We start from the raw sequence: 11,500 nt of genomic DNA on the forward strand, positions 1-11,500 counted from the left end.
GGGCGGCTGCGTCCGGCCGAGGTGCGACGGAATCTCTCGGTGTCTCTCCCCAGATGTGCGAGAAGTTTACCGTCTGCGAGAACAGCATGGAATTGCTCGTCCGGAACAACCTCAACCTCCCCAGGGTGACGGAGGAAGACGGGTGTCTGCTCACCGGCTTCGATGAGGCAAGGAGCCGCTCTCCTTTCTGGCCCAACCCTATATGCCCGGGGCAAATTTTTGCCTGCTCCGAAAAACCCCAGAATCCGACCTTAAAGATCTGCGCTGGCTCCAGCCGGCTTTGGTGTGGCACAGACCCCCACACTCTGTATAAGCATCGCCCGCTTACCTGCCACCGCATGCGCAATGTTGCTATCGAGGCACTTTCGAGCTGTAAGTGACTTTCTCACCTTTCTCTCATTTCAGGATAAATGCTTGAGGAAAATCTCCAGTGGGCTTTATACGTTTCAGACATACCTTGAATACGTACGAGAAACTTTTATTAGTGAAAAGCAAAACATCGAATTGCTGTGCTATAGTACAGAGCACCTGGCACGTACCGTAAGGCAGATGGTGAGTTGGTTTTAAATTCACTCCGATAATTCTTACAGCTTAGTGCTGGTGTGTAGCCCGAGAAATAGGATGCTACATGAAGTTGAATATTTCCCGCTTTCAATTCTCTCAGCGGAAACAGGCGACAGACACCCTTATGACTAACTTACAGGTTTTACAATGTTTTGTTTTCTTTTTGTAAAGAAACAACTCTTCTTCCTACTTTCTCTTGTTATTTCTAATTTCGGAACCAACAATTAAATGCGTCATCTTGTTTTAAGAACAAATATACTAATGCTGCCTGGATGATAGAAATAAGATTTCCCAGGGAGCTTGTTCAATCCAAGTATTCTAATGTTGCAACCCTCTCAGAACTAGAAACAAGTAACTTTTTTTAAAAGCCCACCTAAATAAAAGCAAATACATTTTTACAGTATTATTAGTCTTTAAAACTCTCCAAAACAAACTTTTAAGCCTAGCTGTAGAGTATATTAAGGTATCAGTAGCTTAAGAATCAATAAAGACCGTTAAATTCAGAATGTAAGTTATTAATTTGACTAAATAAAAGGTGCTGCCTATTGAAAAGCACACATTTCTGCTTGTAATCATCATGGGAAAAAAAATCTTCCGTCTTTACAAATACCCAATTCTTTTTTGATTCAGTAAACTAAATGCTGCTCATTTTTGACAGTTGTTTTCTATGTTTGGGAGAGCTTTGAAAGATCACACTTCAAAAATTCACTTCATTCCTGCAGTTCTTACTCACATTAATAACCCTTTACATGAATACTTCCTTTGTCATCAGGGAAACTATTTGCCCGAGTAAGAACCACCCAGGTGAGTAAGGACTGCAGAAATGTCAGGGCATTATTTCCTTCAAGGTGTTTTTTGGCATCAGAGAAGCCCATTGTGTGTTTGCCATACCCTTCCTAACATATTTATTTATGTCCATCATTCTTTAAGTGAAAGGGAGCTGAACTGCTTTTTGCACACTGTGCTAGCTAAGAATAATAGTCCTGTCATAAGGCAGCAACTGACTATTGGCTTCCAACCTGATGTATTACTTTGCAGAAAGTTCATTTCCTAGCTGGGGGAGAATAATTTTTTTGGAAAATTAGTAGGATCAAGGTAATTGGAAGACGCAGAATGAAAAACAGGGACCAAAAGCAAAACCTGTACTTGTAGAAACTACAGAGTTTTTGAGAAAGAGAGGAGTCTTGAGCTCCAGGTTGGAAATTTTGCTTTACAAGAGAAGTCTATCTGCTATTTAAGTCAAGGAGAGCAAGGACAGAATCTGTCGCTTGTGGTCAGGTAGATCCATCAGCACGATACCTGTCTGGATATCCACATACAAACCTTGACAGCATGCAACAAAGGGTTGGATGTACCACTAACTGGGTGTGTGATCAAAATCCACTGCCAAGTAGTCTGGACAGAAAGAATATTTGTATATTACTGAATTTAAGAAAAAAAGATGTTCCAGAAAGAGATGCATGTGCTTTTGTCACTTGTTAAAGGGGAGGAGAGGTCCTAAACTCAGGATGAAGCAGATACTTTACTGTTTAGACTTCTAGACCCCAAATCACCTAAAGCAGCTCCGTGATTTGGATGACCAACACCCACTTTCAGAAGTCACCTACCCACTTCTTAACGGAAGTTCTTAAAAGGCATTTGGGTACCGGGTTCCCAGCACTGTCACTCAGCATTAGGTACATAGCTCCTTTTACTCATGTTGCTGTCAGGATCCCACACATCAGGGAAAGTCGGTGACAGTCTCCCACGTGCCTAAATGCCTGGAAAGAATTAAGCAACTAAACAAGTTTGACATCTTTGGAAACTGTTAATCTACTACAAAATGTGAGAGTAGTTCCAATGTCATCCAATTAACTTATGACTCGGGATGTAGCAGCCACTACAGGTTACGACGAATCACGTTCAGCATCCTCCCAACTGACCACACGGTCGGCAGATCGCCGGAGAGGCACACCGATCTGCTGGGTGCAGCGTGTCGCACCGCGACGCCGGGCGTTGCATTCAAACCAGTAAAAACGCTATAGAGCAGACGAGACCCTTTGATCCTTCTGCAGGCACCGAGGTACCTCAAACCCCGCCGCAGAAGCGAGGCTGTGGGGAAGCACAGGGCCCAGGGAAACCTTTTGGCAGCAGCACAGAAACGAGGGATGCACAGCTGGTCAGGAGTGTATTCTACAGATAAACCGATGCTCTCCAACAAGCTCAGTTACAGTGTTTTAACCAGGGCACCTCAATATTGTCTTTTTCACAGGTGATAAACCCCAATGAAGTGATCATCCCAGACCTGGCTGCCCAGAAATCCCTCCGTGCAAAGTTGAAGTCCGATAAGACCTGGATAGAGAAAATCACCACCCACCTCATCCTCCGAGACTTTACTTCATTTATGGAGAAAACCGTGAGGGCTGTTCGTTATTTGAAAAACACCAGGAGTTTCAGTGTCTGAATGTTTTAATTCAGGCACAATCCTTTTGTTACAAATCTGTCATGTGGCAGATGACAGTGTTGTTCTGTTTTAAGAACCAGAAATAGTAACAGTGGTTTGCATTTATATATATTCTCATTTCCTTCTAGGAACCTATTTATTGTATTTAAAATATTTATTCCTTTCTAATATTTCCTATTTATATTTTCAATATTTAGAAATAATTTAAACAAAGGACCTATTTTATTTCATTTCTAATGGTACTATTCAGAATATCAATTTATTTAATAGGTATTCAAGAAAAAAAAATATTTTCACAAGCCAGAAAAATTGTTGTATAACTTATGCTTTTAAAATATTTGAGAGATGGTATTTATGACTTATTTATATTTTTAGAACAAATAAAAGCTGATTTAAAAAAAACGTGTTTAATCTCTTTGAACTTTAAATAAGACTAAAGAACTCTAATGTATCCGATTTTTAATACCAGCAATTATCAAAATAACCACTTTCAAGAATTTAAATTTTATCTGTGTAATTAGTCAGTTGTCTATGTAGCACATACATAGACAGCTTGATACACATATAATTCTTAAAATAGGATATAAAGGAACCAGATGCACAGAACACGGCACTTAATTCTGAACATGATAAAGTATCATTGCTCTTGAGAAACAAATGAATGAGACCCCTATATTTAATAAACAACACTCCATAAAACCATAATTGTTTTTAAGCAGATGCTTACAAGTCAAGCAATCTCTTTTAAATGAATGAAACCCAAATTAACAGGCTTGACATGAATACTGTCATCTGATTAGACTTATTGCTGTCATCCAAGGGAATTTTCCAAGTTTGCTTAAACATCTCTCCCTCAAGAAGCAGAAAAAAAAAAATCTTAGGTTCTTCCCTTAGGTGACATAAATCAACATCGCTGCTGAGACGTCAATGACCATTGACGATCATTTCATACATTGAAAAATGTATTTGTCTTTTGTCATTTATATTCCACTAGCATGGACAGGCCACATAACATGAATTATATTCTTGAATACTGTAGAGAAAAAAACCCCAGATCCTTAGCCCGAGTACCAAACCGCTGAAATGTTCCTCAGCTGTATCATCTGCTTCATCGTGGCTGTGCAGGTGCCTCGTATACCCAGACTCAGAGGAATTCACAGCACACACAAGGGATGCAAGCAGCAGGAGCCCCTCGAGCTTTGTCCCTACAAATGCTGGAACATTAATTACCCTCTCTTTTTTGCTCGGCTCGTGGTGGAGGTGAAAGGAATTACCCTGGAATGTGGGTAAGGATGTCGGGAAATTCTCCTCTTCCTCTGAGCGATCTCATCGGCCACATGCGCATTCCACCGCTGGGGATGCCAAAAGAGTGAGCAGTCCGCCCAGAGCCTGCATCCCAGAGGCTCACAACAGAACAAACCACAGCTTTGCCCAATATGGTAAAACCAGTATCTTGAGTTGTGCAACATCTCAAGGAGAAGTGAGGAGACCTCAAGGTGGTCACTTTCAAGATGTCTGCAGTGAATGGAGTTTTATCACAACATGTCAGATCCTGCTTTAGCTGACCTGGCATGTGCTTTAGGACTGACTTTTTCACAGCTTACCTTCACAGAGATTTTCCTAGTGACCATTTGGTTAGAGACCATTCTGGCCATTATTCTGTCCATAATAGCTATGAGACCCAAGTGAGAATCCCACGTTGGACCTTTTAAGGACTTCATTATTACTATGTCGGAAGGGGCGGGGGGGGACGGGGAAGGAAAGACAGACAGACCAAAAAGAAAGGCATCTCCTGGTCTCACCTCTCCCAGTAATGGGTGGCTGCCTGAGATCACCATCAGTTACTAAACACTCACGCTGATTTCCTCCTTGAATTCCAGGAGACATCTAAGATAGAGGGTACTGAAATCTGACATAATTGATAGACAAGCATCCACACGTCCCACCGGCACCCTTCAGCTGGTGGCCACCCCAGGCTATCTGCCATTCTAGTAAAGGTGTAAATGCTACTACATTTTAGGATGCAGAAGATGAGCAAAGATCACTGCTTGCTGGGAAGGGAGGTCAACTTCAAGTCCTTCCTGGCATGACGGGTGTCACTGATGCTGCGGCTGAGCTGCTGTTATTTCACCTGTGGCTCCTCCACAGCCACCCGCAATTCTCAGGGTACTTCAGTCCAGCAGCTGCCGTGGCTCGGCACCCTTTTACTGTGCCAACGTCAGGGGCTGTCCCCAGGATAAGCACCACTTGCTGAAATCTACACACACTGGTGCCTGCGGCACATGAAGACTCGCAGTGGGGAGTTCATACAGAAGTCAGAGGAGAACTAAACCCTCAAACTAATCAGCTTATCATCCTTTTTCCAGCTTGCTGTGTAGAAAGTATTTTACAACAATCAACAAACAAACATGAACATTTATTTTAGTTGGCAGACCAGCACAAACCTAAAAAAAAAAGAACAATAGTAAAAGTGAGTGTTCCTAACTCTTGTAAGACAAAAAAAAAAACCAAAACCACCACCACCTAAAACCAAAAAGACGTGCTAATAATTGCCCATAAAAACTAGGAAACTACCCAGCAAAGCAGCATTTTGGCTGCTGCTGTACAGGACTAGCCTGTCCCTGCAGATCCCAGCTAGTCTTTCCTCATGCTCACATTGCAACTCTACTCATTAACCTCACACAGAGATTTCGGAATGCTCAACAGATTACTAACTCCCTTCATCCTGAATTTGCTTTCCCAATGCAGGAAGAGGGTAAAGCTATGTTAAAAAGCATGCATATACTCTACAGCATGCAAGAGAAAGATCATGGTATTAAGAAACAGTGTTAAAGGTGAGAAACAAAATATTCTTGGTGCTGTGGACATGACACTAAAATGCTAGACAAGAGAGAAAAAAATTAAAGACAGAATGCAATCTAATACTAAAGTAGTCGGTAATTTTTTTTTTTTCTATGACAGTCTCTGAATTATAAATTTTCTATTTTTTTTAACCATACTTTTTGGTCAGATGTGTAAGAAACATTTAAAAAAAAAAAAAAAAAAAGGAAAACATTTCAGCCTGATCCACTTCCCAGGTTGCAGTACCATCCCCTGCTCAGTAAGCCTACATATGGATGTAAATGCTAAATTTTGGCAGACAGAACAGCTGCTTCAAACAGACTGCCTCCATCTCTAGTACTTTCACAGATTTTATTCCTGGCTGATGGCAAGTGAGGTTAGCAGGACAGAGCTGATGCCACAAGAGACGGCAGTTACGCCACCAGTAAGGCAAGGGGAGCAGGATCACTTTTCAGCGGTAATGAGCCATTAGGCTTAGCTCAATGGGAAACTTCCTCCTGAGTTCGCCACTGTTATTTGTGACTAATGATCTTTTCCGCATTCAATTTAGAAGATAAAATGGTGGAAAGGTAAGTATACAACAGTATACAGCAAAGTCAGATCCAAATGGTCAAGAAGTGCTGCCAAACATACATATATATCACTACAAACCTTGTGATATCGGGTGGGAAGCTTTCTGTAAACCCTCGTTTCTCAAGTCAAATGATTAGATAACAATTTCTGATCTCTCTCAGTGGATTTCTTTCTTATTCCTGATAAGAGGAAAACCAAAACTCACCCACTCACCCCCAGAAAATGCAACCTCTACAAGCTCCAACACTGAAATACCATTTCCTCCCTAAAATCTTTAACAATATCAACTACTAAACATATTTAACCAAATCTTGGTATACTTTCAAGACTGACTTTAGCAGTCTCATCGTATAACACACTACAGAAAGTTTGCAATCTGAAATTTTATTCAGTGACCAGAATCTAAGATTCAATCTTTCATGACAAAATCTGTTTTTTAAAAAGTTAAACATTAATCTTCAAAATTCAGAAAACTGAGATTTGATTTACCCTGCCATATTTATTTCTACCAGACAGTGCTTACCTAACACAGTATTTTGAAGATTTTCTTCTGTTTCAACTGTACCAAGTATAAAGTTCTCACCGGTTTCAGTAGCAGCAAATGTAGTTATGATTAGTTGTTTCTTTATCCCTTTGAACTTACATATTAATAGATACAGTTCTACATTCTGTACCATATAAATAGGGACAATATGATGTGTTATTACCTGAAAGAATCACTTAGAGCTGTTACACACACATACACAAAAGTAAAATCAGCTAGGGAAAGCTCAAAGTCCCATCCTCAGCTCAAAAGCAAAAATCTACCTACCACGCTGTCCCTACTGCACAGCAATGGCCTTTGTCTCCTCTTCCACTTCTAACAATTTGGGAAGAGATGTAAAGGGGAAAGGGATTATATATTGACTACGGCTGTAGATCCCACATTAGCACATGTTAACAAACAGGATAAAGTTCAAAGACGTCCCTCAAATTGTGAGACCCATACCCCTCCTAATCATACAGCACAGTGACCTGGGACAGGGCTGTAAACAAAAATGGAGTTCATCAGAAGAGACCATGTGGGAAGAAGGCAGATGTACAGACAATCTTCTGGCCTGTCTGGAAAAAGACCGCTTTCGGGTTGCACTGTCACAAATGGCACCACTTGGAGGGTCTCTATGAGAATAAAGCGGGTCCTGAGAACAGAGTTGGAACATAACTGGAAATCCGGGCTTATCTCACTTCCCAGGCTAATAACTGCTCCCTGCCTTGCAGTTGCTTGAACTTCTTATTTTTGATAGAAACTTGGAACTGATTTCTTAATCAGAAGAAAGTATGATAGCAAACACCCTTTTCCACTTGGCAAATAAGCATCCCCTTTGCCTTATCCATCCTCTAATCCTGAATTAACATAAGCATAACCAAGAAACAATGCATGTAAACCACAAGCTTAACCAAGAAACAGCTATTGCATTGCACGCCATCATGGAAAAGTATTTAGAAATTACAATTAAGTAGTCACTTGTAGAAATTAAATTAGTCATATGACATTTAACCAGGATGTGGTCTCTACTCCTGTGGTGAGAACAGAGGTAATAGGCTTTTATTTCCAAATATATCATCAGTATCATCATAGCTTAAATTCCAAGTCTGTAACAAGGTATTTCCAAAAATATCCAGGGTATTGGCCTGTTTTAGCAATTTTTCCTGATAAAAACCAGTGTTAGAGCTCTGCTTCGCTTATAACACAATGCAATAAAAATACATCTTAAGAAGCACTTTGCCATCTACAGCCATTTTGTAAGATGGTTGTACAAACAAGCGAAGGATAGATTTTATACGCTACCAACACGGGGGCCTGTTGTGACAAAATTATGAACATTGCTTCGGTTTGCAGAGTTTTCATGTTTGAAAGCTATAGGTTTAAGTTAACGTGAGTTCTGCTGATGAATTAATTCAAGACAAAAAGCACGTATCCCTGGTTTTATCACTGTGATGAGATACAGTACAGTCACTTTATACCAGCCGTGTCTACACCAGGAATTTGTAACAGAATTAAATATTTGTTTCAAAGTTTTCATCAGCTTCATTTTTACCTCACAATTGGCCAGTCCTTGAAAAGTTTTTGGAGCAAAAAGGTAGGTTCATTTGTAAATTTATACTGAAAGCCAGGTATCTTTTTTTTTATTCTCACATTTAGTGACTATACTAAACGGTACAATTTTTCATATCCTACTTCCAGGAGATCCCCAGTCCACACACCAAGACCAAGAAACCCACCGAACTCGCAAGACTCCCTCAACATCACACACCAAATATCACAGGTCTCTGCAGCTCTCACATCCACACATTCTTCTCATTTTTTACCTGATTTTCACCTTTAAAAACTTTGTCCGCTTTTCCTACTCCCCATTCTTCTTCTGACCAACCTCCTCATCTTTATTTTCTCTTCAGGACCCTAATGTTCTCCCTTCCTTCCTCCCTCTCTTTAAGCCAAAATCTTTGTCCCCCTTTGCACTGTTCGCTATGTCCACACCTGAGGGCAGCTCCTCAGAGCTGAGCTTGCAGGAGATGTTTTGCTAAAGCGGCCAGGTCATAACTGATCTTCTGACTCCAGCTGGATACAATGATGGGCAAAACAGTTAAAAAAAAAAAAAAGACAGAAAAATAGAAGTTATTCCTGAATGGTGAAACCATCACCAGCCATTGTGGTCAGTGTGCCAGTGAACGACACTCATAAGACAGGATACCATATTGCTCCTTGCCCATCATAACCTCCTGACACACTAGTATTTCACACAGTCTGGCTGGAGGAGGAGAAACAGATCAGTCCTCATTTAAGGACAACCTTTTGTTCACAGACATCCTTCTTGGAGATCAAACAAAAGCTTTTGCTGCCATTGTCACTCTCACAGCAGGAGGCCGAGAGGCCAACCAGCATCTTCTGACAAGGAGAAATGTTGTCTTCCTCATGTAGAAGGACCATGGGCATGGGACTGCAGGTCAGTTGAGATGGAGAACAGGGCATTCTTCTTGCATTCAAATCCTCAAGATGCCATCATTTTTGGAAAGCAGCACTGAGCCAAGACCCACAGCAACTTTTGATCTTCCTAAGACTGGTTCAGGTGGAAACATTCCCCTCAGCCCCTTGATAACTTTGTCACCAGGTACAACAGGCTCCAGCAACAGCCTCCCATCTGGGGTATTTTCCCAACAGTAAGGCAACCACAAGCACACTCCACCTCCACTTTGCAGGCACAGGGCACACAGCCAAACAATTCCTGTCTCCAGTTAAGATCAGCTGAAGGTACCTCAAAGGGGGTACAGTCCCAAAACACACAGGAAAGCATTAATGATTTTATTTCACACATCACTGTAGCTTTGAGCTCAGCTGTAGCAGTCACAGCTCGATTTTCAGTTAAGTACACTCATTGACTTTATTCCAACATTAAGAGTTCATACGTGGTCTCGCAGGATTGCATCACAAACCCCACTACAGGAAAGAATCCATACTTGGCTGTGGAAGCCACTAACTCGCTTGAAAGAGATCTTTTGATCAATATGATCAAGCAGGGGAGCCTATGTTTGCTCCTTTTTAAGTGTGTTCCATCCACCACAGTAAAATAAAACTTTTTGAAGTTTTACTGGGAGAAAGATGGAAAAGCAAAAATTAGAGATTAAAACACTCAAAACAATTAACACTTAAGTCCCCAGCCCACAGCCCCGACAAACATAAGTCCTTCCACTTTACTCCAGACACCTGCCCTCTTCCCCCTAACACTACCAATAAAAAAAAAAAAGCCTTGATAAAGCTAGCATATTTGCTGAAGTTATTTTAGGGAATTATGACTCTTCATAAGAATCTGTTTAATGTGTAACTTCACAGAACACGGATCTGCTCTTATAAAGCCCATCTGAATTTTGTGAAAACGACAACAACCTTGCAAAATAATTTCAAGACATTGCTACCAAAGATTCCTTATTTTTTAAACTTGGGGGGGGAAAAAAAAAGTCTCTTATTCTGTTTTTAGGTACCTTACAATTAATTACCAAGACTTATGATTAATGCTTATTCTGGTTCTTTCAGGAACGAAAAGGATTGTTTATTTAAGGACCTACACTCACCTTTTAAGTTACAGAGAGCAAGCTGTATTGAATGAAACACTAGTTGTACAAATGCAAAGTGTTAATACTACATACTGGCACTCAATTTAATTTGACTTGAGCATTCTATGAAACACACTTTTTTCCCCTCAATTTGAAAACACAAAGGTTCTATGCTAATGACTTTCCTGAACCATAATTTTTTTTTTTTGAGAACAGTGATTTCTTTCCACAATAGCAAAAATTTTCTATCCAATGTGCTTTAAGTGAAATTTTAAGAATTGCATAAGCAATACTTATCCAATGACTTCAAGTCTTTGGAAAAAACCCTGAGCTACAACAATTTTTAAGGGAAATTTTCAGGATAGTGAGGTCACAGAATCTGTCCAGTGCTTGAAACATCCATGCTTATGTAAAACCTTTAACGAAAGAAACAAGAACATTTCCCTATTGCTCTACCTCTTGCCAAACACTATTATTCTTGGAAAGCAGCCAGAGCAACGATGTGGCGGTTAAGACCCACAAACCACATCCCCAAATGTCCGGCACACAACAGAGCACATGAAATACACTTTTGCAGGTGTTTGGGTCCATCCACCTACTGCTGTATTTTGGGTATTGCATACCCTTGTGAAATGCTGGGCTGAGCTGACCCTGGCTAGAGGCCAAGTGCCCACCAAAGCCGCTCTGTCACTCCCTTCCCCAGCTGGACAGGGGAGAGAAAATATAACAAAAGGCTCGTGGGTTGAGATAAGGACAGGGAGATCACTCAGCAATCACCATCACAGCCAAATGAGACTCAACTTGGGGAAATTATTTTAATTTATTACCAACCAAATCAAAGTAGGATAATGAGAAACAAAACCCAAACCTTGTCCCCACCCCTCCCTTCTTCCCAGGCCCAACTTCTCTCCTGATTTCTCTCCCTCCTCCCCCTCAGCAGCACAGGGGGATGAGAAACTGTGGTCAGTTCATCGCACGTTGTTTCTGCCA

At 40.9% G+C, this 11,500-nt stretch overlaps 1 protein-coding gene across 1 annotated transcript; it reads left to right on the forward strand.

Moving 5' to 3' along the window:
- Positions 1-5: 5 nt before the first annotated feature.
- IL6 (interleukin 6) lies at positions 6-3,031 on the forward strand (the record flags this gene model as incomplete). Its single annotated transcript, XM_010287328.1, has 3 exons — positions 6-167; positions 406-552; positions 2,816-3,031. Coding segments are annotated over 3 exons (501 nt in total), but the record flags the coding sequence as incomplete, so codon positions are not given.
- Positions 3,032-11,500: the final 8,469 nt, after the last annotated feature.

The sequence above is a fragment of the Phaethon lepturus genome, unplaced genomic scaffold, assembly GCF_000687285.1.
Source record: "Phaethon lepturus isolate BGI_N335 unplaced genomic scaffold, ASM68728v1 scaffold17425, whole genome shotgun sequence".
NCBI lineage: Eukaryota > Metazoa > Chordata > Aves > Phaethontiformes > Phaethontidae > Phaethon > Phaethon lepturus.